We start from the raw sequence: 27,739 nt of genomic DNA, 5'->3' as shown, positions 1-27,739 counted from the left end.
CTTCATCTGGCCCGGCAACGCCAACATTTTTTGGCACCGTTGCCGGGGACAGAGTTTTTTTTGTTCCTGGAGTTTCATCTTCTCATCTTTCTCATCTCTCATTTGCGCTGGCAGATTCGACCTTTGGGGGTTATCATTTGGATCTTTCATTGCCTCATCAGCATATCTTCCGTGTGTTTCTTGTTTGGGTGGCGACTCCATTTTCTTATTTTTCCCATACAAGAAGCCTCCTGCATATCTGCTTGTGGTTACTTTTTGGATCCTAGAATCAGATTCATTGTTCAAGTGGCGACTCCACTTCTCTCATCTCTTAATTTTCTTGAGCAGAAATCTCTTTCTATCATCCATTTGATCCCTTATTGTTCATCATGGATTATTCATTTAAACCATGTCATTTTACTGATAATCTCCATGATCTTCCGAAAGAGGCCGTTGGTAAATTATTTAAGTTCTCGGGTGGTGATTCGGTCACTGTTAAACAGCATTTAAACATGTTTACTTGTGTAATGATCTTATATTGTAGATTTCCTCAATATAATCATGAAGATTTCAAGATGCGTCTGTTTGTCCATTCTTTAGAGGGTGATGCCTTGAATTGGTTTAATAATTTTCCTAATGATTTTTTCACTTCTTTACAAGACATTCTCAATGCTTTTAAAGATAGATATGATAGTCCAAACAGCTTGCCTTCTGCCTCTAAAATTGTGCAACAGAATGAAAGTAATTTGATAAGAGGTCCAGTTGAAAGATCCCAAGATGATTCATCATGTCAGAATGTGTCATCCACCGGAAATATTGCAGATCAAGTTCATGATAGTGAAAAATCAGGGACAAATGACAATGAAAAAGAAGAGCAAAAGCAAATTTTACGAGATCTAATGATGCTGGTGAGAAATATGGAAATCAATCAAACTAAGTATGTCAATGATGTTAAAACTTTATGCACCCACCTGGAAAAACGTAATAGGGAGTTGGAGGTCACACAAAATCAGCATGCTAAGGAAATTGAAGCCATGAAAATTAAATATGAAACAGAAATTAGAAGCATGCAAAGCAAGATGCCAGTCTTAGAGGAAAATATGGTGACCATTAAAGCTGATCATGATAGGGAAATTGACTCTATGCAAAATAAGTTATTAACTATGGATGAGGAAATGACTATCATGACATTCAATCATAATAATCAGTTGGTTGACATGCAAGCGAATCACAAAGAAGAAATAAATTCCATACAGCATTGCTTGATGAACATAAAGGAAGAAAATGTTAAAGTAATAAAAGATATGCAGGAACACCATGTCAGACAAATCAATGCTATAAAGGTTGAACACTCTAGGCAGATGGATGCCATTAGAATACAGGTTCAAAGGTTTCAGCAACTGGAAGATGAAAGAAACCAGGTGACATCAATAGATCAGGAGCCTTCTCATGTGCTGCAACAAGCTCCATCTTATTATGAGGAGGTTATTGATTCGATTGAAAGATGGTTAATTGAAGGTGATCCGGATAGACTTAAGAATGATAAAGATCAGATGCGGGCTAAAGAAAGACATATCACGCATACTTCATCTGATAGTTTTGAAACAGAAAGTTCCAAGTCATCAGTAATTCAACCTGCCAGAAAGAAAAAACGTAAGAGAAAGAAAATAAGAAGAAGATTTGATGCATCAGACGACCGTGAGCAGCTTGATTTTCGGATAGGAAAGAGTCCTACCATATGCAAAATTGGACATGGCACATCCGACAAGCAGCCGACAGATTTGCCTGAAAGCAGGCAAATGCTCAGTATGCACTATATTGAACACATCTGATGCCGTAGGGCATCCTTTGTATCGTATTTCTAACCCTACTCCTTGTTTTTTCCGCATTTTTATTTCTGCTTTAGATAGTTAATAAATGAAGAGCTTTTATCTTTCCTGTGCTTAACGTATATGATGATTTTTTGGATGGACGCTACTTATTTTTGTGTTGTATGGATGCAGATTCTGGATTCTCACATTCCTGCAAGCAGCAACGTGTCCCCAAGTAGAGCCAGATGTTGACCTCTACCGGTCAACTACCCATGCAGTACACCCCCCTTTTCTTTGCAAGAAAAGGGCAGCACCTGATCAGCGTGTCCGTGCCATCCAGCAGTCATCAGCAGCTTGATCAATCTAATTGTAAACCCAGTCTGCATGTATTAATTGTAAATAATCTTAGCAGATATGAGTCGTGTATGTGAATTGCCTAGGTGGACCTAACTTTCTAGTGGTAATCTACGTCCCGGAAGGTTTTTTGTCTCACCGATCCATGGATCGGCAGAGTTTTTCTTCAAACCTGATCCCAAAGCCGGGATGGATTTTGTCATTAGAATTTTAGGAGAATCCTAGTGTGTTGATCTGCTAGATTATAGTTGTGTCGCAGAACTGGGAGATTTGTGAGGGTCTATGTTTTAATTTAGAGCTATTTTAGATTTATGTTTATGTTTTAATATTTTCGTTTTAGATTCGGATTTGGCTTGGTTATTCCTTTTAGGTTAGTCTTAGTTTTAGCTTTAATAATTTGTTTAATTAGCGTAGATTTTTTCTTTAGATTTTAATTTGATCTAAAATTTGTATAGTTTTCTTTTATGTAGATTTTATTTTAATGTTTTAGATTTCAGTTAGAATTAGATTTTAAGTTTTAGTTTAAATAAAGTTTTATAAATTTTAGGATTTTTAAAATTTCATTTTTATGTAAAAAAATAAATAAATAAATAATGTAAAAAGATTTATTTATAAATTTTTAGGCCTTTTTTTTATTTTCATATAGTTAGATTTTTTCAAAAAAAAAAAAAATTCGAAAAATTAAAAATTAAAAAATTAAAAAAAAAGATTTAAAAAATTTTGTGGGAAATTATTTTTGCCAGTCTCAGGAATTTTCACGTTATATGTTTTATGCTGAGATGCTAAATTTTCAAGTTGAGATACGAAATATGATATCTGGTTAATGGTTTATGATTCGTGGTGGTTTAAAGCATTCATTTTTTTTTGAAAATTTTCAATTGCTGGATATCGTTTTTGTCATTCTAAGAGCATTGTGATTTAGCTGATTCCTTTTTATGAAAAATGATTGTTGTTCACGTTTTATGTTTCTATATCATTTAACAAGTAATCGTTTTAATAACAATCTCTTAAGGCACTGGTCTGTTCAATTAATCAAATCATTTTAGTGCTTATCTTGATCGTGTCTCGTGTCTCCCAACCAACTGGTCGACAGTTGGTCTCATCATCTCACAGGGACTACCCCCCTTAGCCGCGGGAGACAGGCTTAAACGGAGGGATCGGGGATCAGAGTGACAGCCCCCGGTCTGAGGGTTGTCGTGTCAATCTGCACGACAACAGGGTTGAAGTCATTTACGAAAAGTTGATTATCGTTTTAGGTTATTTTTGTTTTAGGTTTTAACTTTTAACTTTATGAACTTGTGGTCCCTCCCCTTTGTTGGCACTGACACCGAGCAGTGTTAAATATCCCACTACTTCACACAACAACGCAGCAACTGTTAAATATTCACTTGAGCCCCTGCTTCACACAGCAGCGTAGTCTTTTGAGGTTGAAACTCATGAGTCGGGAGTCATGAGGAACAATAGGATTGGAGGTTGGAACTCGTGAGTCACTGGAAGTCGTCAACAGCCCACTGAGCACAGCGACAAGAAGTTGGAAGTCGTCGCCGATCGGAATTGAACAACACGACTGTGCACAGCAATAGAGTCGTCGAGGAAGTCATTGTCAGTCAGGACTAACGCTCAGTCGTTGTCGCCAGGAACGCTCAGTCGAAGCCTTTGTTGTCGCCAGGAACGCTCAGCCGAAGTCTTTGTTGTCGCTCAGCTGACAAAGGTAAAATCGTAAATGTAAATACTAAATTGTTTTCTTGTTTTTCGTTGCTGAGGCCCGATAGTGCTATTTTTAAAAATAAATCATAATATTTACCTGTGCATTTCAACTTTCAATATTCCAAATCATATGATATTTATATTTTATAGATGATTAAATAAAATCAAAATGAATGGAGGGTTGAGATATGCGGCAATGCCTAACATGGTCATAACACTCGTGATATGGCGCCACTTGGCTGTCTTAAATAACTGTAGTTTAGGGAGGCCATGAGATGGAGCTTTAAGTAGTTTGTTGTTTATCAAATTATTGTTCTCTCCATATTGCTAGTTATTCATTATATTTTGTTTGTATATATTCTCTCCATATTCTCTCCATTAGGCATTTATTGTTCTCTCCACATTGCTAATTATTCATTATATTTTGTTTGTATATATTCTCTCCATATTCTCTCCATTAGGCATTTATTGTTCTCTCCATAATATATATCTTTATAAAGTTATATTTGTCATCTCTAGCATGTATATATTATATAATAACATAAGTAGAAATGAAAGATCGTAGATTCCTAAAGATTATTTAACACATTTTTTAATTACCCTTTCCAATTTTTTATCCTTTTTATTGAATGTATTTACTATTTACTATTTTAAATGTATTTCTTTTTAAATTTTAATGTATTTTAATTTTTATGTATTTAATAAATTAATTGTGTATTTTAATTTTTAATTGTTTATTGATAATATATTATAATTTGAATTTTATATGCAGTAACCTATAGACCATTATCATTATGGAACCATCACAGCGTCAGCATAGTGAAGGGGAAATCATCAAAACAAACCCAAAATCTCTTCTATGGCAGTATGTAGAGAAAAAAATCCCGAAGGTGGTTCGTTTAAATGGAAGTACAATGAATGCCAAGATATAAAAATGGCTCATATACTAGAGTGAAGGCCCATCTCACTGGTCAAACTAATACAAGGGTGCAAGTATGCACCGGGCCAAAAGATGCAAATGGAAAACCTGGCCAAGGTTTGAGTCCTGGAGAAATGAAATTCTATGCATCTTTACAAGAAGCTGATAGGAAGCTTGCTAAGGGAAAACACCTTGTGAAAATCTCTACAACTAGGCCTCCACTGCCATCTAGGCCTGCTGCCACAACTAATAAAAGCCCACTCTATGCCCTCTTGAAATCTGTTTCAATAATCAAAGTAAAGACATAGCTGATGAACATGTAGCTCGTTGCATCTATGCAAATGGGCTAGCATTCAATTTGGTGCGTTCCCCTTATTGGCAACAAATGATTAAGGCAATTAATGAAGCACCAAAAGGGTATAAAATCCCTGGATATGAAAAAGTTTGCACTACTTTGTTGGCGTCAGAGAAACAATCCGTGGATAGACAACTACAGGCAATCCGGAATACATGGGGAGAAACAGGGGTGTCCATCATTTATGATGGATGAAGAGACCAAAGAAACCACCCATTAATTAATGTTGTTGCAGTATGCCCCTAAGGGGCAATGTTTTTGAAGGCCATTGATTGCAATGGAATAGAGAAAGATGCATTTTTTGTATCCGCAATTCTTATTGATGCAATAAAAGGTGTGGGGCCACATAATGTTGTCGAAGTCATTATGGACAATGCACAAGTTTGTAAAGCTGCAAGTTTGATTGTGGAGAGTCGATATGATCACATTTTTTGGACTCCATGTGCAATGCATTCATTGAACCTTATGCTTGCCAAGATTGGTGAGATCAAATGGATTAATGAAATATATGTAGCAGCAAAAGAAATCCAAATGTTTATAACCAATTATTCAATGTCTCAAGCCATATATCGAGGTTTTGCAAAGTTGGAGCTATTGAAGGAACTATTTTTTTAATCAATATTATTTCAAATTTGTATTGGAAATTCTTAATTTTAACTACAAATGATTTCTCATTTGAGATTTGACTTTTTGTCATTTTGAAACTTGTAGGTTGCCGAAACTCGTTTTGCCTCTCACACTCTTGTCATAAAAAGGCTTGTGGAGATGATCCAGGTGGATGTTGGTGGCCACCCACCTATCCCATTGGGACCCCCACAACTGTCTCTTTCAGTTTTTCAGTTTCCTTAATTATAGCATAGTTTACTATTTTTAGCAGTTTTTCGGGTCCTAAACTTCTGGAGCCGTTTTGAGGCCCTAAATGATGTTTTTTGGGAAATCCACGGCCAGCGACTTTTCTGATAAAAATCGTCTTTTCTGTCGTAGTCCTCGGAGAGATCTTTCCAACGGGCTATCATGTGCGTCAAACAGAGATAGTACGACCAATTGGCGACCCCAGGAAGTTGATGTACCAACTTACCCAAAAACGGGGCCCACAATTTGGCGTTTCATCTTCTAGGGTTAGGTTTTGGAATGTGAAGGGTTTTCCATTGTTTCTCAACAATAAATAGGCCCTCGAGCCTCATTGTAACACAGTTCGAAACAGTTCAAAGGCATGTAGCCGACACATCTCTTCTCAGAGATAAGCTACCATCGCCCTAGCTGGTTTATTTCTATTTGTAAGCATATTTCAATATTCTCCATTAATGAAATGAAGTATTATTTCCGCTGCATCTCTATTTTTATGGTTATCGCATCTCTATATTTATGGTTATCTCTGTAATCTATTGTGTTCCTGCTTAAATCCGGATTAGGAGATGAGCCAAGCAATGGTCATTGACCCTCTTTGGGAATCATGGAGGACTTCCACTTCTGATAGAAGGCAAAAAATCAAGTCCATCATTCTTGATGATGCATGGTGGGACAAGGTCCAATACCTTCTATGGTTCACTAAACCAATCTTGACCTTGATCAGGGCATTTGATACAAATACACCTTGCTTGGGGGAAGTTTATGAAAACATTGATAGTATGTTGGAGAGGATAAGGGAAATTATCACGACAAGTGAAAATGACCCTTATGAAACATTCTATTATGTAGTGAAGGACATAGTTACAGAAAGGTGGAACAAAATGATCACACCATTACACATTTTGGCATATTGTTAATTTTAGGTATGTTCTATGCTAGAGCAATTTATTTCAATTTTCACAGTTAACTCAATATCTTTTCCAGATTAGCAATCACGTCAACATTAAAGTAAACTGCAGATAGAACATAAATATAAATCGCAGAAGACAAACCAAGACAAGAGGACACAAAATGTGGCGCTAGCCAGGGACAAACCCCAATGTGGGGAAACCCTTGATCAATTCTTCTTATATGTTCTTCAATAGTTCAGCAGAGAGAGAGAGAGATAGTACATTTACAACAGAAGTCAACACTTTGACTTATCTAGATAAGAGCATAGATCATCTCTAAGAAGATGATACATGAGATCAGTTGAAGACATGCTGCTTCCACTGATTCTCCAAGGTGACTCCTTCACCTATCGTTGTGTTGCATTTCGTCATCATGTTGTGCCTCGCCATGCTACACCCATCATCACTATGTTGCATCTCATCATGCTTCATTAATCATGACTATACCCATTATTGTACTGCATTATGTGCCATTGTTGCACCATGTTGCCATACTAACCTATGTGTTCGCTGCACCTTGTTTGCTTGTTGTCCCTTGCATGCTTGTTGTCCTTAGCATGCTTGCTATCCCTAGCATGCTTTTTGTCCTTAGCATGCTTGTTGTTGCATGCTAGTTGTCCCTTGCATGCTAGCTGTACCAATACATGCTTGTCCCTTGCATGTTTCTTTCCTTCTAAAACAAATGCTCTGGTTGAAACCCCAGATAAACACTCCAACAGTTCCCAGCAGTTCTGGCTATTCCCGATAGTTCCGGCTTCTGCCCTCTGCGTCAGCTTTCCCGGTTGTTCCGACAGTTCCTGGCAGTTCCAACTTCTGCCCTCTACATCAGCTTTCCCAACAGTTCCAGAAGTTCCTGATAGTTCCAGTTGTTCCCAGCAGTTCCAACTTATGCCCTCTAGATTAGGGCAGCGTTATCCCTTAGGATCTCTCCTCCTACTAAAACCCAAACACAAGTAGAGAGGAAGAGATCCCAAGTGTGTTGAAATGACTTGAAGACCACCTCTATTTATACTAAAACGTTGAGCACAAGTGGGGTTTATTTGGTTGCTAACCAACCTTGACGAATTGTCCCATAACACAAATAAATTCATATCTCCATGAATACTTATCGGAATCGGATGATCTTTAGATCAATCCTACACCTCTCGATGAGATGGATCCAAGAAAAATATCATCTTCCATTAATAAGTGACCACATGAAGTTTGGCCCTAGTTGCTAATTTTAACACATATGCATTGCACCCTAAATACTATCATTCCAAAATTTTGTCTTCACCTGGTAGAACAACGCCAAACAAGGATTCTGAAGTGGTACAAGGATGCAAAACAACTTTGAAGAAAATTTATAAAGATATGGGAGTTGCAACGGAATTCCGCCAAGAATTTGGAGGGTTTGTACAGTCTACGGGTAGCTTTTCAGATCCAGTAGCTATGGACGATCGAGGGCATCTTGATCCTATTACTTGGTGGGGCTTCCATGGCGGGGATAGCATTCATCTCTCTAGTATCTACTCTAGCCACCAGGTTGTTATTACAGATTGCTAGTTCCTCATCAGCTGAGAGGAATTGGAGTACATATGGCTTCATCCATTCAGTGAAGCGAAACAGGCTGGGAGTGGCAAAGGATGAGGATCTTGTGTATGTTCATTCCAACCTCCATCTTCTATCACATGTTGAACCAAAGTATAAAAAAGGTCCGAGCAGGATGTGGGATGTAGACCCTGAGATCTCTGACTTGAACCTGACACTAAATGCCATGACTCACCTCAACCTACTTGAGGATATTGTTCCACCACCAGTCTAGCCTACTAATGCAACTTCCTACATTCCATGACCCCCATCATCTATTCATGATGTAGAGTTGCAATATGCAGAAGATATAGATCCATTTGAGGATATGTAAATGTATTTACTATTATCATTTATGATATTATGATCCTTTTTGTTACTTTGTATGAGGGAGGATGCATCATTTCAGTGTTTCAGTCTTCATATTTATAATATATCTAATGGTTTCAGTTCTAAAAGTGTTTGATGGTTTCATGGAGTATTTGATTTTTGAACTCTAAAGTGTTTTTTTTAATTTTAAAAATATTATTATATTTTTTTTTGTATGTGACATATCCTTGCCGTATCCGGATCCTGGATTTTCAAAAAACTAGCGGATCCGGATCCAGACCCGCATCCGTATCCGTATCCATATCCATATCCGAATCTGAATCCTGGTAACATAGCAAAAGACCATACGATAACCCTTAAAAAATAATTAAAGGCGCATTACATGGATAAATAAGAGTAAGATCATGGACAACTCAAAACAGTTTTTCACAGCATAATAAGAAACATATTGGATAGAGAAGACTTGCTGGAAATTGTTCTTCTATAGGTTTTCTACTTCAGAAAAAATTGCGATATGGTACAACTCTTTTCAGCATTAAATAAGATTGTAGCAAGAAGCTTCTTTCACATCGTTGAGAGTGGACTGGGTCAATAAGAAAACTATAAAGACAAAACAACAGGCTTTCCAGGAAAGTATTTTTGACTCTTCATCTTTATGTGGTTTAAATTCAAATCTTCTGGCTTCTAAAATTGCTCATTATGCTTTTTATTTTCTAGAATGGTTGTCATGTGCTTTTATACAATTGAAATATAAAATGAAACTCAATTAAACAGTTACTGGAACATAATAACAAACAATTAAATTTGTAAACTCACCTGAGGAGTCTCATGAGTTAAGAAATCACTGATTGCTTGTTTAAAACTTTTATCAGGAATGTAATGACAGCTATACGTTGTCACAGGCATGTAACCACGTTGGACTTTGTGTTCTCCTTGAGCTCCAGCTTCAACCGTACTTAGATTCCATTCAATGGCTGCTTCAATTGCCTGTTACAAACTTGAACTTATGACCACATATGCAGAGCTCAGGAGAAAGATTTTAAATGTACTTGTTAAAAGCAAAGCGCTAGCATACAAAAATAAATTCAAAAACAAAAGCTTTCTGCTGATGATACCTTCTGCTGTTAGTTTCATCTTCAACTTGAAGGTTTAAAAGTTGTTTCAAAATATAAAAGAATTTTACTTTTCTCATCCAATCTCCATTCTTTGCAATAGAACTGCAGTTGTACTAAACTCCAACTCTGCTTTTTATGTCATCTTGTGTTTACCATTATGCATGCTCTTTCTGGCCACACAAGCGACTCATCAGCCGTGTTTGCTACCTAATACTGAGACTGTGTTACTAGGTTTGAATTCAAAGTTCACTCATAGTAAAGTCACTACACTTTTGGATTGTGCCAAACCTTTAAATCTTGAAGCAATCAAAATACAATCCTTGGACAGCCAAATGTAACCACCATTCCTCCTTGTAAACCCCTTTAAGGGGCCTTCTTCATTCAAAGATTCTTCAAGGAAGACATTGAAATTTTTTGTAAAAGGAGATTCTGTTTGGGTTTGCTCACAGGCCAATTGTAACTTTTATGGAATTGTTTCTAATTTTCAATGTTTTAGAGCATAGCATTTGCCCCTTTTCTTACAAGAGGGCTTACTGTAAGTTTTTCTCACTAAATCTTTCATCCCTCATTATATAAGAGGGATCTATTTTGCAACTCCTTTTTAACTTGTAGCTATTTGGAAGAGAGCATTTGATTCCTTCGAGGGACTCTTGTTGTAAGCTCTCTCTCCAAAACTCTTCTTCAAAATCCCTTTCCCAAAGGGATCCATTGTAAGATCACATCTCTACATCCTTCATTCTATAAGTGGGATCTAATAAGGAAATTATTTTTCTTGGGAGTTAGGGGAATTTTTCCCCTAAGCATCCCTCCTTCACCCATTTGGGGAAGTCTGTTAATTTTGGTATATTCTATGCTTAAGAGCAATTTACTTCAATTTCTTAATTAGCCCAATATCAATATCCAGTTTAGCTATCACATCAGTGTAATAGTAAAATGCGGATAGAACATAAACATAAATAGTAGAAGACAAGCCAAGACAAGATGACACAAGATGTGGCATCAACGAGGGGCAAACCCAAATGTGGAGAAACCCTTGATCAATTCTTCTTATATTCTTCAATAGTTCAGCAGAGAGATATAGATAGTACAAATATACAAAACTGATATTTTATGACAGCAGTAGAAAAACCTTGACCAGAGAAGTCAATGCTGGTCATACTGGACAAGATCTTCCTCTGAAGATCATTCATATGGCACCAACAAGATCATTAAACTGAGCCAAACATGGTCAAAGCTTGATCCAATATATCTCCCAGAATGCTATTGTCTTCTTGTTGTTACTGCTTCAGAAGTTAGAGCATCAATCTTCAGTCCTCATCCTTCACACAATCAACAATAGTATTGATGTTGTCATCATGATGACTGGTTAGGGCACCAAATTGTAACAGTCATCAAAACAGCCTTTAATCTCAGCAGTATTACCTCACAAGACATCTCCTACGTTATGCTATTGATCTGGCCATATATAAGCCCTCAAACACCCATACACAATCTTTGCCTGTGGTGTTATGGCCTGCGGCCTAACCAATGTTTTAAAACTCCGACTCGGACTCCGACTCGGCCGAGGGTTGACTCCGACTCCGACTCGGTATCGACTTGGTCGACTCGATTTCAATGACTAAGTCGTTGTAAAAAATACATTAAATATTTTTTTTAATAAAAAAACATAATTTTAAAGATTTTCATTCATGTTTCCAAACACACAGCATTAGAATATAGATAGAAGACAACATATGATCAAAGTAGGCTCATGAATATATCCATTATATCAAAATGGCACCCAGTGCACTGTCCAATACATACATGATCATGAATTGTGATATAGAGATCAAAACAAAAACACATAACCAAGGAGGCTAGAAATGGCCTCTACAACAAAAGTAAATTGTGAACAATACTACTAGCTACTGCCAGAGGAGCCAAGATCATGTGGATCAATCTCTGGATCATCATTAGAGTTAGACAGGGGGCCCCATGACTCCTCCTCAACATCATCTCCAACTGCAACTGTAGAAGTGGTAGCACTAGCAGACTGTGCAGCAGATGCAAGCTGAGATAGATGAGATATACGCTTCTGTCATGGCTGAGTAGAGGAAGCGCCTGCGACTGGAGGACTTGCTAGCTGTGACGCTGAGGCTGGTACAAGTTGATCAGGATTTGCATTCAACTGAACATTATGTTCGAGTGATGCTATCGTCTGTAATTCATAATCCATATCCTCATCAAAAGCAAACTCTGTTGGATGACTCTCCACTACCCAATCTGATGTTGGATCAATGTCTTCCAACACAATGGGATCTGAATCAGGTCTTTTGTTCAACAATTGGTTGCGCCTGAGCCGAAGTTTGTATTGGACATAGACTAGATCATTTAACCGTTTTTTATCCAAATGGTTTCTCTTCTTTGTGTGAATCCTCTCAAAGACAAACCAATTGCGCTCACACCCAGTAGCACTGCAAGTTTGACTCAAAATACGAATTGCAAACTTCTGCAATTCAGGACAATGGCTACCAAAAGCCTCCCACCATTGTGCTGCAAAAAACATAGGAGTGTAATGAGTTAGCTCAACAAAATTACAGATTATATCTAGCTTTCAAATTAGAAACGATTTAACAAAATAAGTACTAAGAATTTGAAAAATGAAATTTTTGTTTACCTGGCTCATCTGCTTCCCTTGCAATCTTTGCTAGGTTCTTCCCAAAGGTACCTGAGGCATTGGTGAAGGTTGTGACCTGTCGGTGTATCTCCAGTTGATCACACTCCAATGGAATCATGCGATCAATGCAGTCAATCAGTCCATCTCTAACCTCCCCCCTCAAAGCTCCTGTCGCCTTAGCTTTATAATGATACCGTGGGTTCAAAAAATACCCAACTACATGTATAGGGTGATGGAGTTGATTGTTCCATCTTTCATCAATGATTGCCCAAATGGGCCCATACTTGGCCACTTTATTCTTGTATGCCCTCTTTATTTGCTCCTTTGCTTGATCCATAGCCTCATAAATGAAGCCCATAGCCAATCTTTCCCCATCCACCAACCGCAACACCTTAACCAGTGGCTCAGCAAGCTTCACAATCTCTGCTACCTTTCTCCAAAATATTTATTCATTAACTTTCTTTTTCAATTCTTTGCCTTTCAGTTTGTGAGACCACTGGCTTAGATTCCATTCTTCACTGGAAAAAAACTTTTGCAAGTTTCTATGTTGTGAAAGCATAGATTGCAATGTCAAAAAATGAGTAGCAAATCTAGTGATGGCAGGCCTAATAATATCCCTACCCCCTGTGTGTTTCCTCATGAGGCTCAAAATCCATGAATGATTGTCGATAAATTTTGTTATGCTTTTGGCATGATCTACAGTGTTTTTGACCCAGTATAATTTGCCATATCCTCAAGCATGAGGTCTATGCAATGTGCAGCACATGGGGTCCAAAAGATGGTCTTGTGTTTTTCCTCTAACGGTTTACCAACAAGAACATAGTTAGAGGCATTATCTGTGATGACTTGAACAACATTAGCCACCCCCGCCTCCTCAACAACCTCATCCAATAGTTGAAATAACAATTGCCCATCTTTTACCTTATCAGATGCATCAACTGATTTTAGAAACATGGTTCCCTGTGGGCAGAAGATAAGAAAGTTTATGATGGTACAGTGTCTTTGATCAGTCCATCCATCTGACATGACGGTACATCCTGTTCTTGCCCATGAGTCCTTGAAATATTTCAAATAGTCATTAATGGATAAAATTTCTTTCTGCAAACGATACCCCCTTAGCTCATGCATAGTAGGGCCTTTGAAGCCTTTTCCAGTAGCATGTATGGCATCAAACATAGGCTCATAATATGGTGAACGAGAAGCATTGAAGGGAATATCAACATCATACCACCATCTATCTATGTAATCACAAGAAGTCTCCCTCAATTCTTTCTTCCAATGGTCATCTAAAGTGGGTTGCATTTGACTTCTACTAGCTTGAGGACCATGTGCATCTGATGGAGAGGAGGGAGTGAAATAACTTTTGATATTCATATCACCCTTTTTCATTCTACCCTTTTCCTTTTCTTGAATAGACTCAAAAGAGGGAGGAACATATCGGAAGGGGTTGGATGCATCAGTACAAGAGATAGAGGAAAAACCCTCAAAATCAAAATGGGGATTTGTAGCCAGCATTTTTTGTATATTCCTCTTCCTCCCAATTTCAGCCTCTAACTCTTTTTGCCTAGCCTTGTCTTCTTTAAACTTTTCAAAGCTAGCTAACAAATCCTTCCTAATCTCCCCAATTTTTGGTGAGGTACATGGAGTAATTTGGCCTCTAATTCTCGCCAAGTGTTGTTTCAGCCTATTAATGCCCCCAGGACCTTCCTTAATTTTCCTATGGCAAAGTTTGCAATGCATTTGACCATCAACCATTTCAAGATATGCCCAAGCAGCATCTTTCACTCTAGGTGCCATTTTTTGACTTGGAAATGAAAGCAAAAAATCTGAAAATGAAAACAAAAAAAAAAACATTGATTCAATGTTCATTTCTTTCACAAAAAACACTCTTTAGGATTTCAAGATCTGCACATAAAATTTAATAAGCAAAAATAGATTTCTACAAGTGAAAAAAATACATCCAGGCACAAACTGCCTCCTCAAGCTTGCTCCAAGAAACCAACTCCTCAATGCTGCTCCAAATGGCTACCCAAGAAGCTCCTCACTCCAGCTATAATGCTTGCCCAAAACTCCTCACTACTACTCCAAAAACAAACTCAACAACTCCTCATAAACTCTCACTGAAATTCTCACTCAAATGCTCCTCAACAAAAAATAATTTGCTTTGGAGTCCCCCACACTTAACATTTAAAAAAAAATTGCAACTTTTATGGGTTGTTGGGCCGCTATACGCAACCCGACCGAGTTAATACGGACTCGGCCGAGCCGGCCAGGTTAATACCGAGCCAACTGAGTTGTTATATAACTCGGCCGGCTCGATATTAACCCAGTCAGCCAAACTGTTTCCTAGGTCAGGTCAGTGTTGGGAGGTCTGGCTCGAACCAACTCGGCCGAGTTGGTTCCGAGCCAGCGTTTTTTAAAAACAGTGGGCCTAACACACAGTTTTCTTGTAGCTTCTAGGCAGCGTAAACCTTATTCATTGTCCCTCCAATGATACCCCAACAGATCTGATCCTGAGCTCCTCTAACTCGGCCTCCTTTCAGCCTTTCGGTCTCCCTAAAATAGCTTCAGAACATCCTTATTTCACCCACGCGGAATGCTCCTTCTTGTTGCGGCTACGGCATACTCTTGTTGCGGTTTAAGGCCTCCCTCTTGCTATGGTTTAGGTTCTCCTTAGCTGCAGATGCAAGCCTTCCTTTTGCTGCGCATTAGGCCTCCTTTATTGCAGCTAGATCTCCCTTGACAGCGGCTAGATGTCTCTGTTGACTTCGGCTAGATGTCTCCATTAACTGCGGCTAGGGCTCTCCCTTTGACTGTGGCTAAGTCTCCTCTTCACCTGCGGCTAGGGCTTTCTTCATGACTAGATGACCTTAGATGACTGCATCTAGGGCTCTCTTAGATGACCCTTTCCACTATGTCCTCCTTGTGAGAGGACAAACCTAAACGAGTGGAGAGGAGAGATCAAGAGTGATGTGTGTGTCAAATGAATTGAGGCCTCCTCTATTTAAATGCAACGTTGAGATTGAGCTGGGGGTTATTTGGTTGCTGGCCGACCTTGACAAATTGTCAAATAATATAAATAAATTTATATCTCCATAAATACATGTCGGAATCGGATGATCTTTAGATCATTCCTACACCTCTTGAAGAGAGGAATCCAAGAAAAATATCAGCTGCCATAAATAAGGTGAGTTACATGGAGTTTGGCCCTAGTTGCCAATTTTAATACTTCCTCTCAACTGGGGAGAACTCCATGTACTAATCCATTTATCAGTCGGTACTATCTTTGTCATCAATGCACTGCTCTGCTCTACTAAACTATGAAGAAGAAGAAGAGATCAAGAATATATCATACCATTCTCTACTAAGCTGAAGTCAGTCCCATATAAGGAAAGTGTCTCATACCACTCTTACTGATCTGAAATCAGTTCCAAATAAAGAGAGTGTCTCATACCACTCTTACTGACCCGAAGTCAGTTCCAATTGATCCCAGATCAATATCGGTCATCCTAGCGTAGGGAGTACGGTGGTACACGATGCATCCATCGATAGTACTATGGTCCCTATTCTCATTTCCCTATTCACTGGCTAGATGAGAGGTACTTCCCATGAGTCCCGGACTGCATGGGTAGGATGTCTCAGTAGGAGAATGATGAACCACTCATCCTGCCTACATGTCGCCATGGGGTGCCCCAGGGGAAGGCTGAACCACTCACCCTGTACACAATAGATCACTAGTGGAAGGCTAGACCACTCACGCTATGATTGTGTCTCAACAGGAGAAGGATGAACCACTCATATGTTGATTTGGGGTAGCATCGGATGTGCTCGAGCCACGAAAATTGGTGGAGAGACTAAGGCACATGAGATCTCCAATACCTAGAAAGGGTTTGGGTAGATTCTAAAAAGTTTAGGAGATATTAAAATAATTAATATTTCTAATGGAGTCCGTAAGTCTAAACTTAGGGAAAATAAAATATTAATGTGAATTAATATAAAACTGTGTTAGAATGGTCCAAAAGTCATGGATCAAGCCAGATCTAATCTTAGCCATTGATTAGGGACTTAATCCTGGTCGTTGATTTGTCAACGAGAAAAGTATAAGAGGAGGCTTGAGGATCACTTGGAGAACACACCGAGTTGATCATGATTTCGACTTTCTGGAGCTGGGTTTGCTAAGGAAGTCGAAACAGTGATCAAAGTTGCAGCTGAGGGGTAGTGAATACAGAAGCAGAGAGGCAAAGATAGCACCAAGAGGATCAGTGTAGTAGCCGAGAGTGAGGGACGTAGAACCAACCAGGGTTCATGCAGAGCCAGCCAGGAGTTGTGCAATGCCTCAGAGGGCTAGCGTGGGTGACGCAAAGGGCTAGAGGGCTGACGCAGTGCCTCCAAAGGTTGACGTAGGCCAAGCCAAAGTGACACTAGGAAAACGGTGGGACAAAAAGGGCTAACGCTGTCCCCGGAGGCTGACGCTGGGGTTTCGTGGAGTAGATTGGAGCTGTGAAGCTGCCAGAGTGATTATCCGGGGTTTCAGCTAGAACATCTATCTCCGAGTGAGAGGTACTACTACCGAGATTTTTTCTCTGTTTTGCGAGCCGGTTTTGGCACACAGATTGTATTCTGAAACTACTTAATAAATCAAACGCTCAGATAGCTACATTGGTTTTCCCGCATTGGGTTTTCTAGTGGCATTGGTCCAAAAACAATGGTGTCACTTGTGTGCTTGTTTTGTTTCCTTCAATTGATAATTTGTAATGTGTTAAGCATGTACTTGTATTTATTTCCAGTATTTACATGGTAAATAACTTGTTAATTAACAGAACAAGTAGGTAGGAATAAATCAGTAAAGTACATTAAGGGTTTCTAACAGTTAGACTTAGAAATTACAACGTCATCCTGCCTACATAGCAAACCACTAGAGGAAGGTTGAACCACTCACCCTATGGTTGCTCATTGCTACAAGAAGTGCCCCATACCCCTCAGAGCTCCCAGAGCTCAATATTCATATCATACAAGAATCTCATAAGAGGGTCTCTTCACGACTCTTAGTCGTTCTTAGAAAGTCAAGAATTTGACCTTTCCCAGGGGCTTCGTCTGAATGTCGGCGACCTACTCATTAGTCCCAATGTGATGGAGCCTTATTGCTCCTCGTTGTACCATATCCCGGATAAAGTGGTACCTGACGTCTATGTGCTTGGAGTGATCATGACATACGGGATTCTTTGATAATCGGATCCCACTCTGGTTGTCGCAGAGGATCACGGTGGTATCCAGCACATGTCCAAACAACTCACTAAAGAGCTTCCCCAACCAGGCAGCTTCACACGAGGTCATACTCGCAACTATGTTATCCGACCTCAGCGTGTTCAAAGCGACCAACTTCTGCTTCCTGCTCATCCAAGATATTGAAGCAGAACCCAAAGAGAAACAACACTCAGAGGTGCTTTTGCGGTCCACCATACTCCAGTCCAATCAGTATCAGAATAACCATTTAGCCTCACATCTCTAGCAGTGTATCTCAGTCCATGAGTGATTGTGCCCCAAAGATATCTCAGAAGATTCTTGGCACCAATCAAATGTAAGTGATGAGGCTCAACCATATATTGGCTCAATGTGTTAACTACAAAACATATATTCAGACAGGAATTCACCAAGAACATCAATGCTCCTATGAGTTGACGATACTCAGAAGCATTACCCAATTCAGGTCCAACAGCACTACCGCATAACTTCTTAAAGTTAAGCTCCATCGGGGTAGTCACAGGCTTGCAGTCCACCATCCCAAATCTTTCCAATATCTTCACAACATAATTTCCTTCAAATAGGAAAATTTCTCCTGGCTTTTGCCAGACCTCCAACCCTAGGAAGTAGTGCATCAGTCCTGGGTCCTTCATTTCAAATTCGGAATCCAACTCCCTCTTACGTTTGTGAATGAGAGGGTCTGCACCTGTTAGAAAGAGGTCATCCATATAAAGCACCAGTATGAGAGATTTATCATCTTTAACGTTAAAGTAAAGGTTCGGATCGGCTTCACTCCTAGTGAATCCCAACTTCATCAGATAGCCATTGATTCTCTCATACCAAGCCCAGGGTGCTTGCTTCAAACCATAGAGAGCTTTCTTCAACCTACATATATGAGATTCCTAGTCATGAACCTCAAACACCTCAGGTTGTTCCACATCTGTGGTCTTGCTATTACTTGAGGGGAATAGTTCCCTTGTAAGCTTTCCCTTGTACATCCCGGACATATACCTGCATGCTCTTCTTTGACCTCAAACATCCCTGTCACCATTTGTCTCACATCGGGTAGGGCCTTACAATGAAGATGGGCAAACCTCTGGTGCCGTAGTTCAGATTGAAGAGATGTGTCACAAGACATGGTCCCCAATGGACTTCCTGCAACTTGATACAAAGGGCCAACCCCGAACTCAAGAGTAAAAGCATCTATAAATTTGCTTTTCCAAACACGTACCTTTCCACTGATGAATGCCACCTTGTAACCTTTGTCTTCCATTGCCAAAATGGACACCAAGTTCTTATATAGAACTTATTGTAAATGAATCGTGTTACCCTGATTCAATTGAAGGGTAACATTCCCTATACCCCTTACGGGATAGGTGGCATCGTCTCCAAGAATAATATCCAAGTCTGGTTCCTTCTTTATCAGATTAGAGAGAGCTTCCTTGTATCCGGTGAAATGCCTTGAAACACCACTATCAATAAGCCAATGCCCCAAAGTGTCCGGAAGAGAGGTAGTGGAGAGGGTCGATATAAGATAATACTCCTTTTGCTTATTGTTAACAAAATTTGATTCTTCATACCTAGAGTTCCTTGCTTTCTTGGAGGGTCAACCATTTCCTTGATGTCCTGCATTCCTTTTTCATTTGCCATTGTACTTGTCATTCCTTCGAACATTGTTGTTGAAGTTGCCCCTGGAATGATTGTGATCATCATCATGCGATGTGTCCCTTCTATTTGGACACTCCCTCGCATAGTGGCCAAACTTATTGCAAACAAAGCACCTACCCTTTCTTCAATACTTAGATCCGGGCTTTCCATTGAGGTGACCTCTAGACCCTGCATTGTTTCTCCTTTTGGCTTGAGCGGAGAAAGCAGTGGGGTTGCCTCTATTCGAAGGCATTTCTTGCTCCATCATTCTTATTTCTTCTTGAATGCATCTCAACGTTAATTCTTCGAATCCCGGAATTCGATCATTATTGAGAATAGTGGTTCTAAATATATACCACTCGAGTGGGAGTCCTCCAAGGGTAGTGATAGTAAGTTCCTTATCAGATATGATTTCTCCAATCGATAGAAGATCATTCTTGATCTCAGTGATCCTTAAGAAGTAGGACTGAATATCCTCGTCCTTGCCCTTAATATTCTTCAACTTATTTTTGAGAAACAAAATTTGATTTGCATCACTAACCTTGAACATGTTGACCAACCTGTCATAGATTTCCTTGGAGGTGTTTAGATCAGAGATGTAGGCCACTAGATGATTGTCAATGGAATCTCTAATAATCTTCTTCGCTTTGACTTCAGCCTTCGTGTACCTATTCTTTATAGCAGCCAGTGCATTTGATGGAGGCTCGGGGATTTTACCCCTCACATAATCCAACACTTCTTGTTCTTCCAATGTCAGGTCAAGAGACATCTTCCATCCGTGATAGTCATACTTTTCACGGAGCTTGTCTTCAGCTAGGAAGTGGCGTGAGGAACCCATTGAGCCTTTTGTCCTTTCCAACTGTCTTCGGTGACTGCTCTCACTCTTGCTTGGGCTTTGTCTTCACCTTAGCTTTAATACCATGTTAATTTTGGTATATTCTATGCTTAAAAGCAATTTACTTCAATTTCTTAATTAGCCCAATATCAATATCCAATTTAGCAATCACATCAGTAAGATAGTAAAATGCAGATAGAACATAAACATAAACAGTAGAAGATAAGCCAAGACAAGAGGATACAAGATGTGGCACTAGCCAAGGACAAACCCCAATGTGGGGAAACCCTTGATCAATTCTTCTTATATTCTTCAATAGTTTAGCAGAGAGATAGAGATAGTAAAAATATACAAAACTGATATTTTATGACAGCAGTAGAAAAACCTTGACCAGAGAAGTCAATGCTGGTCAAACTGGACAAAATCTTCCTCTGAAGATCATTCATATGGCACCAACAGGATGTTCATTAAACTGAGCCAAACATGGTCAAACCTTGACCCATTATATCTCCTAGAATGCTATTTTCTTCTTGTTGTTACTTCTTCAGAAGTTAGAGCATCAATCTTCAGTCCTCATCCTTCACACAGTCAAAAATAGTATTGTTGTTGTCATCATGATGACTGGTTAGGGCACCAAACACTACTATAACAATCCTCCAACAGTCATCAAAACAACCTTTAATCTCAACAGTATTACCTCACAAGACATCTCCTAGGTTATGTTGTTGATCTAGGCATATATAAGCCCTCAAACACCCATACGCAATCCTTGACTGTGGTGTTATGGCCTGCGGCCTAACACATAGTCTTCCTGTAGCTTCTAGGCAGCATAAACCTTATTCGTTGTCCCTCCAATGATACCCCAATAGATTTGATCCTGAGCTCCTCTAACTCGGCCTCCGTTCAGCATTTCAGTCTTCCCGAAATGGCTTCAGAACAACCTTATTTCACCCACGCTGAATGCTCCTTCTTGCTACGGCTAGGGCATACTCTTGCTGCGGTTTAGGGCCTCCCTCTTGCTATGGATTAGGGCCTCCTTTGCTACGGATGCGAGCCTTCCTTTTGCTGCACATTAGGCCTCCTTTGTTGCGGTCAAATCTCCCTTGATAGCGGCTAGGTGTCTCCCTTGACTACAGCTAGATGTCTCCGTTAACTGCAGCTAGGACTCTCCCTTTGACTGCGGCTAAGTCTCCTCTTCACCTACGGCTAGGGCTTTCTTCATGATCGCGGCTAGATGACCTTAGATGACTGTGTCTAGGGCTCTCTTAGATGACCCTTTCAACCAATGTAACAGGAATCGCCGAGTACTCGCGAGTTAAAATCGGCTCGGCCTTCAAATGAGCAAAGTCAAAACTCTGGGAGTCAAATCACGTTTACCGAGTTTGACTCGTGGTCAATGCGAGTTTGACTCGCGAGTCTGCGATTGGGCTGATTTTCGCGTTTTTTTCCTAAGTCCCATCGGTTTAGGATTGTCACTTTATCGGGTTTTCACTTCCCTGCCGCCAGTTTCCAATTTCATTGTTCACTTCGTTGCCGCAGAGAAGCCGCATTCCACGACGTCACAGAGAGCTTTCCAGATAGACGGGCAGAGAAGCCGCAGTTCACTTTGCTGACAGACGGGTTTTCCAGTTTCCACTATGAACCGTGGGATAGCCCTAGGCTAGTAATCCTCCATCTACGAGAGAAAACAACTTATCTGAAGCATGCACGCAGCACCACATAGGTTCTAGGCGAAGGAGTGGGCTTCAAAATGGAAATTTCCTGAGTGGTATAGGAAGTCGCAGAAAATCCTCTATTAGCTCTATCTAGGTAACTTCTATTTCAAAGTTGGATATAGCTCTATAGGTTTTGTGGGTAGCTTCTTTGTTTTCATCCCTGTTGGGGGATCTACCCCTTCCTAGTTGAGTTACTAAGTAAAGTTGGGAACTTCCTACTAGTTTTTCCTCTATTAATAAGTTGGAAGTGCAATCAAGTTAGGGGTCTAAAGGACAAAGAGTCGAAGTGTGCTTTAGTAGGCAATGGAAGCGACAGACTGAGACTGGCTCATAACTAGATGATAATTTATTGGGTCTATGATATTAGTGGCCTCTAGGGTGATTGGCTTTGTGCTAGGAGCCTCACCCAGCATTGGCGAAGTTGGGTACAATAAAAAGAAAACAAACAGTTAAGGGAAATAATCTCTGAGCTCCCTCTATTATGTAAAGTAGACAAAGGAAACAATTAAAATGCCTCATTGGTTTTTAATATAGACAGAGCACCCTCTTATAACTAAGCAAAAAGGGATTTCATTTAATTTTTTAGATTTCTAGCATATTTTAAATTTTTGGATCATTTTTGAATTTAACTTTTTATTGTCTTTCACAGGAGCCACAAATTAAATAGAAGCCACGACTCTAAATCTTAACATAAGCCACAAATTAAACGCAAGTCCAAAACAACAACAATGTCGAGCGAGAAGGACTTTGCTTGGGCTTTTTGTGACAAGATTCCCGGAGACCCCAAGCTCCTTTGTAAATTTTGCAAAGCGAAATATAGTGGAGGCATTTATAGATTCAAGTTCCACCTTGCACAAATACCTGGCCATGATATAGGTCTTTGCAACAAGGTTGACGATAATGTCAAACACCAAGCAACCTTGGCCATTGATATGTTGCATCAGCATAATGCCAAGAATGCAAAGCAAAATAGTGAAATAGGAACTCTTGGAGTTGACGGTTTTTCTTCCACTACCTCCTTGTCACCTCACTCTGTTGAATCCTCAATGTTGTTCCCAAGTTTCCCACACATGCCTCCAAGTCCAAGTCAAACTCAAGGCCAAATGAGTCCTTCCTTCAACACTGGAGGTGGAAATATAAACACATTTTTTGCTCCCTGCACAAAACACGTTTCCCATCCTACGTTGGATGCCACTGGTTGGGAAAAAAATATCCATAGTCAGGCAAGGAAGGCCATTGCTAACTTTTGGTACTATTCTGACATACCTTTCCACTGTGCCAGAAGTCCTTATTAGCAAGCTATGATTGATGCAGTTGTTGTTGCAGGTCCAAGGTTCAAAGCCCCTACATCAGAGAGCCTTAGGACAGATTTGTTGTTAGAGAGTGTTGAAGATGTCATGCTTGTGCTAGCTGAGTTTCATTCATCATGGGTAGAAACAGGGTGCACCATCATGAGTGATGGATGGACAGATCAGAGGAATAGAACTTTAATAAATTTCCTTGTATCTTGTCCCGTAGGCACAATGTTTCTCAAATCAGTGGATGCTTCAAACAAGCTTAATATTGCCCAACTTATCTATGAAATGATGGAGGAAGTCGTTCAAGAAGTGGGAGAAGAACATGTTGTACAAATTGTCACCGATAATGCAGCTAATTATCTGGCTACTGGTAGACTTTTTGAGATTAGGCACCCCACTATTTTTTGGACCTCTTGTGCTGCCCATTGCATAGATTTAATGCTTGACGACATTGGTAAGCTTCATTGGATACATGAGGTTGTAGAGAAGGCAAAATCCATAACCAAATACCTATACAACCACACTATTGTCCTAAACACAATGAGAAAATACATTGAAGGTAAAGAAATTGTTCGACCTGCAGTGACTAGATTTGCAACAAATTTCATATCTTTGTAATTTGTGGTTGAGCAAAAGATAAATCTGAAGAGGATGTTCTTGGGACCTGAGTGGATGGCATCTAAACATTCCAAGACCCTTGAAGGCATTGAAATTGTTGCACTTGTGTTTAATGATGGTTTCTGGAAAGATGCTAAAGAGATTATTGTTGTGACGAAATCCCTTGTTAGAGTTCTCAAGGACTTCAAGTCTTTTAACTTTTTCATTTTTTAAATTTCATTTCAAGCTTCTTTTTATTTACAATGTTTCATATTTCTTTAAATATGAATGCTTGAACTTTCAAGATGGTTGATGGTGACAAACCCGCGATGGGTTACATTTATGAGGTGATGGATCTCACAAAGGAGGCCATCAAAAGAAGATATGGGGATGATGAGACAAAGTATATGCCTCTTTGGGACATTATAGATGCATGTTGGGATAGGCAATTGCATTCCCCCTTACATGCTACTGGGTACTTCTTAAACCCACAATATTTTTATGATAAGAGCAAATTTAATGAAGATGGGGAGGTTGGCAAAGGACTTATGACATGCATGGAAAGGTGCTTCCCTGATCTAGAATTTCAAAGTCGTGTCTTTTCACAACTACAAGATTATAGGGTGCCATCTAAATTGTTTGCCTATACTAGTGCTACAAGAGAAAGGTCTAAGATGTTGCCAAGTACCCAGCTTGAAGGCTTCATCAATTCATTAAATTTGTTTAAACTTTATTTTGTATGTTAAGTGTTTTATTAAATTTTCTTATCTTTTTAAGTTTTTACTATTTAGTACTTCTACTCACAAACCCTTGCCACTTGCTAAGTCTTTGGTGGCAAAAATTTGGTAGTGATACGCCAAATTTGAAGAGATTTGCCATTCGAATCTTAAACCAAGCATGTAGTGCTTCAAATTGTGAGCGCAACTGGAGCATATTTGAGAAAATACATTCTAAGAAGCGCAACTGATTGACACAAAAACACTTAAATGACCTTGTATTTGTCCATTACAATCTACGACTTCGCAACAAACAAATACTAGGTGAGACTCGAGAGCTTGAATTTGAAGGTTTCATAATCTAGTTCGTACTTTAAAGTTCAAACTTCAAACTTCCAAGTGAAACTTTAATTCACATTTCAATGTCTCATGATAATGACAAGTTTGGATCATTCACCAATCGACCTTGAAGAGATAGATTTACAAACTACAAATGCAGCATACTGGGTCCAATTAGAGGAAGCTCCTCTTTTAAGCCTTCATGACTTGGAGAACTTTGAGAGTCAAGCAAGCGAAGGGGTGGGAGGAATCACTTCTAGTTCTCACTCTTAAGAGTCTTAGACTCTTAGTTACTGATTTTTTTTTCCGATTAGTATGCATTTTTTTGTAAACTTTTAGAAGCATATGCTTCTGGTTCTATGTAGTCACTGGTTAGGAGTCAAGACTCAGTACTTTGGATCATGTTTGGACTCATAACATATATGAGATACTTATTCATTCATGATATTTTGGACATCTATTGATATTATGCATTGTTTGGACATGCCTTTACCGAATATTAATGAAAAATGTTTTTTTTTTAATTCAATATATGTGTATATTTTTATTTAATGAATTCACCGATTTTTCCCCGATTTTTTCCCGATCCGATTAAAACTCTTCACTCTTTTGCCTCGTCGATTTATTGTCGATTCCGAGTCTAGTAACATTGCTTTCAACTACGTCCTCCTTGTGAGAGGACAAACCCAAACGAGTGGAGAGAAGAGATCAAGAGTGATGTGTGTGTCAAATGACTTGAGACCTCCTCTATTTAAATGCAACGTTGAGGTTGAGTTGGGGGTTATTTGGTTGTTGGCCAACCTTGACAAATTGTCAAATAATATAAATAAATTCATATCTCCATAAATACATGTTGGAATTGGATGATATTTAGATCAATCCTACACCTCTCGAAGAGATGAATCCAAGAAAAATATCAACTGCCATAAATAAGGTGACCTACATGGAGTTTGGCCCTAGTTGCCAATTTTAACAAAGTCTCTATTGTGATGCTTGAGTGATTTCTTTTTGTTTTGGTAAAACTAAAGTAGAATAACCTAATCACAATAAGATAAGTAGCTAATTGTTATTTTATGCATTTAGTTCTTGTTGCCAAATAATCTAGCAGGGGTCCTAGGGGGGGTACCTAAGGGACAACTACTAGACCGAGCAACAACAATGGGGCAGAGACCCACTGTCACCTCAGTCAATTTCCCCTGCTCTTTACTGACTTTCATCAGTGGAAGGAGTCCCGGTGTGAGGGAAATCACTTGAATGATAGGATCCAGTTTCAACAACAAGGTATGATGTGATTTCCAAGGCCCATTCAAAGGAGAGACTCAGATAATGGCTTGGTTGCTTCAAAAGCAAGATCATGGATCTCCAAGAAAGGCCTAGGGATGGGATTTATGATGTTATAATAAGGTTAGGTATACCTAGAGTCAAGATTTTCGAGATGATATAGGCCCTCTCAAACTAGCTCTTTAAAAAAAGTAATTGCTTGTGTAAACCTATTGCTAAAATTGGGAGACCTAGGTTGGGTCCACACAAGACCCAGGGTTTTAGATTTTATCATGAAAGGGAAACCTCCAAGGAGAACCCTAGGTCAAGCAAGGACAAAGAAAGGGATAGAAATGATTAAGCTTTGATGGAAGATAACCCTCAAGAAAGTCTTTTACGATGATGTCCAATATTAGCTTTCAAAACCCGAGCTAGGGCTTGGTTTTTCTCACAATTACACCGTTGAAATCTCGCGAAACCTTGGGGATCTCCAAGAGAAACACCAACACACAAATTGGTCCAAGTGGAAATGAAAAATTATCGCTCCAAAGAGATTCGCTTGATGCCATAGCAAGGTCGTCAACATAAAAGACTGAATTTTTTAGGAGGAAGACAAAAATGATAAAAGGGAGAGTGACCACCAAGGGACTCAATTAGTGCCTAGACCATTGGGAGTATGGAGTCATGGGCACTTATAGTAGGCTAAATTGACCTTCAAGGAGGCTAAAATAGGGAGCCCTAACTACCCCTTTCAACAATTACGCTCATTAGCATTAGTTAATGCAATTTCATGGATAAATTATGACAAATTTTCAACTAGGAACATTCATTTCATATCATCAAGGAGAAACACATGCAAAACTTCCCTAGATCACAATTTTGCATCATATCAAGTGAAGTAGGGCATAAATCTTCACTACGAGAAATAATTCCATGCATTAGACATTTACATAAAGATATTCAATAAGAAAAAACACTTACTAGACAATATGAAGTATATACATCCATCAATAATGCATTTAGAAGCTCCAAAAAGATAGCAATATATCCAAACATCAAAGTGCATCCCAAAAACCATCCAAATCCTCTCAATATTGCAGGTCTAAATCCTCTAGTGAGGCTAGCGAAAATACAAAGTGTGATGAATTACAAATGAGGCTCATCTTCTACTTATATGAGCCATAAGGAATTTGATTTAGTCTAAATAGCCTAATGAGTCCCTAAAAACAACTTTAATGTGCAAAATAACAACCCTATTAGTGACAAGCCCACCAAATAGCTCATAAGTACAAAATAAGCCTTCCTAATGAGGCTAAAATGATAAAGTAGTGGTGCAAAGGGTTGTTGGAAGGCCAAGATAAGTCCCCCACGTGTGATGATGAAGAGGAGGGCTCCCAAAATGATGACCAAGGAGGTAGCCCCTTGGTTTCCAAGCAAAACATTTGTGGTGCTCGCAAGTGGCTGAGGGGCACAATAAATGGCCTCATGGGTCTCCAA

At 39.3% G+C, this 27,739-nt stretch overlaps 1 protein-coding gene across 7 annotated transcripts in view; it reads right to left on the bottom strand.

The window, feature by feature from the left end:
* The window catches only part of LOC149185411 (uncharacterized), a 272,063-nt gene that overhangs the window by 25,209 nt on the left and 219,115 nt on the right, over window positions 1-27,739 (bottom strand). For all 7 annotated transcript variants that reach the window (XM_089417931.1, XM_089417926.1, XM_089417925.1 and 4 more), the window contains one exon: window positions 9,640-9,810. In XM_089417931.1, the coding sequence (XP_089274057.1) occupies window positions 9,640-9,810 (171 nt within the window). The remainder of the gene's footprint in view (window positions 1-9,639; window positions 9,811-27,739) is intronic.

This window comes from Pinus tabuliformis, chromosome 3_2, assembly GCF_031772625.1.
Source record: "Pinus tabuliformis cultivar Carrire ecotype Pingquan chromosome 3_2, CPIR1, whole genome shotgun sequence".
In the NCBI taxonomy this organism is placed as follows: domain Eukaryota; kingdom Viridiplantae; phylum Streptophyta; class Pinopsida; order Pinales; family Pinaceae; genus Pinus; species Pinus tabuliformis.
This window is presented reverse-complemented; position numbering and strand designations above follow the sequence as displayed.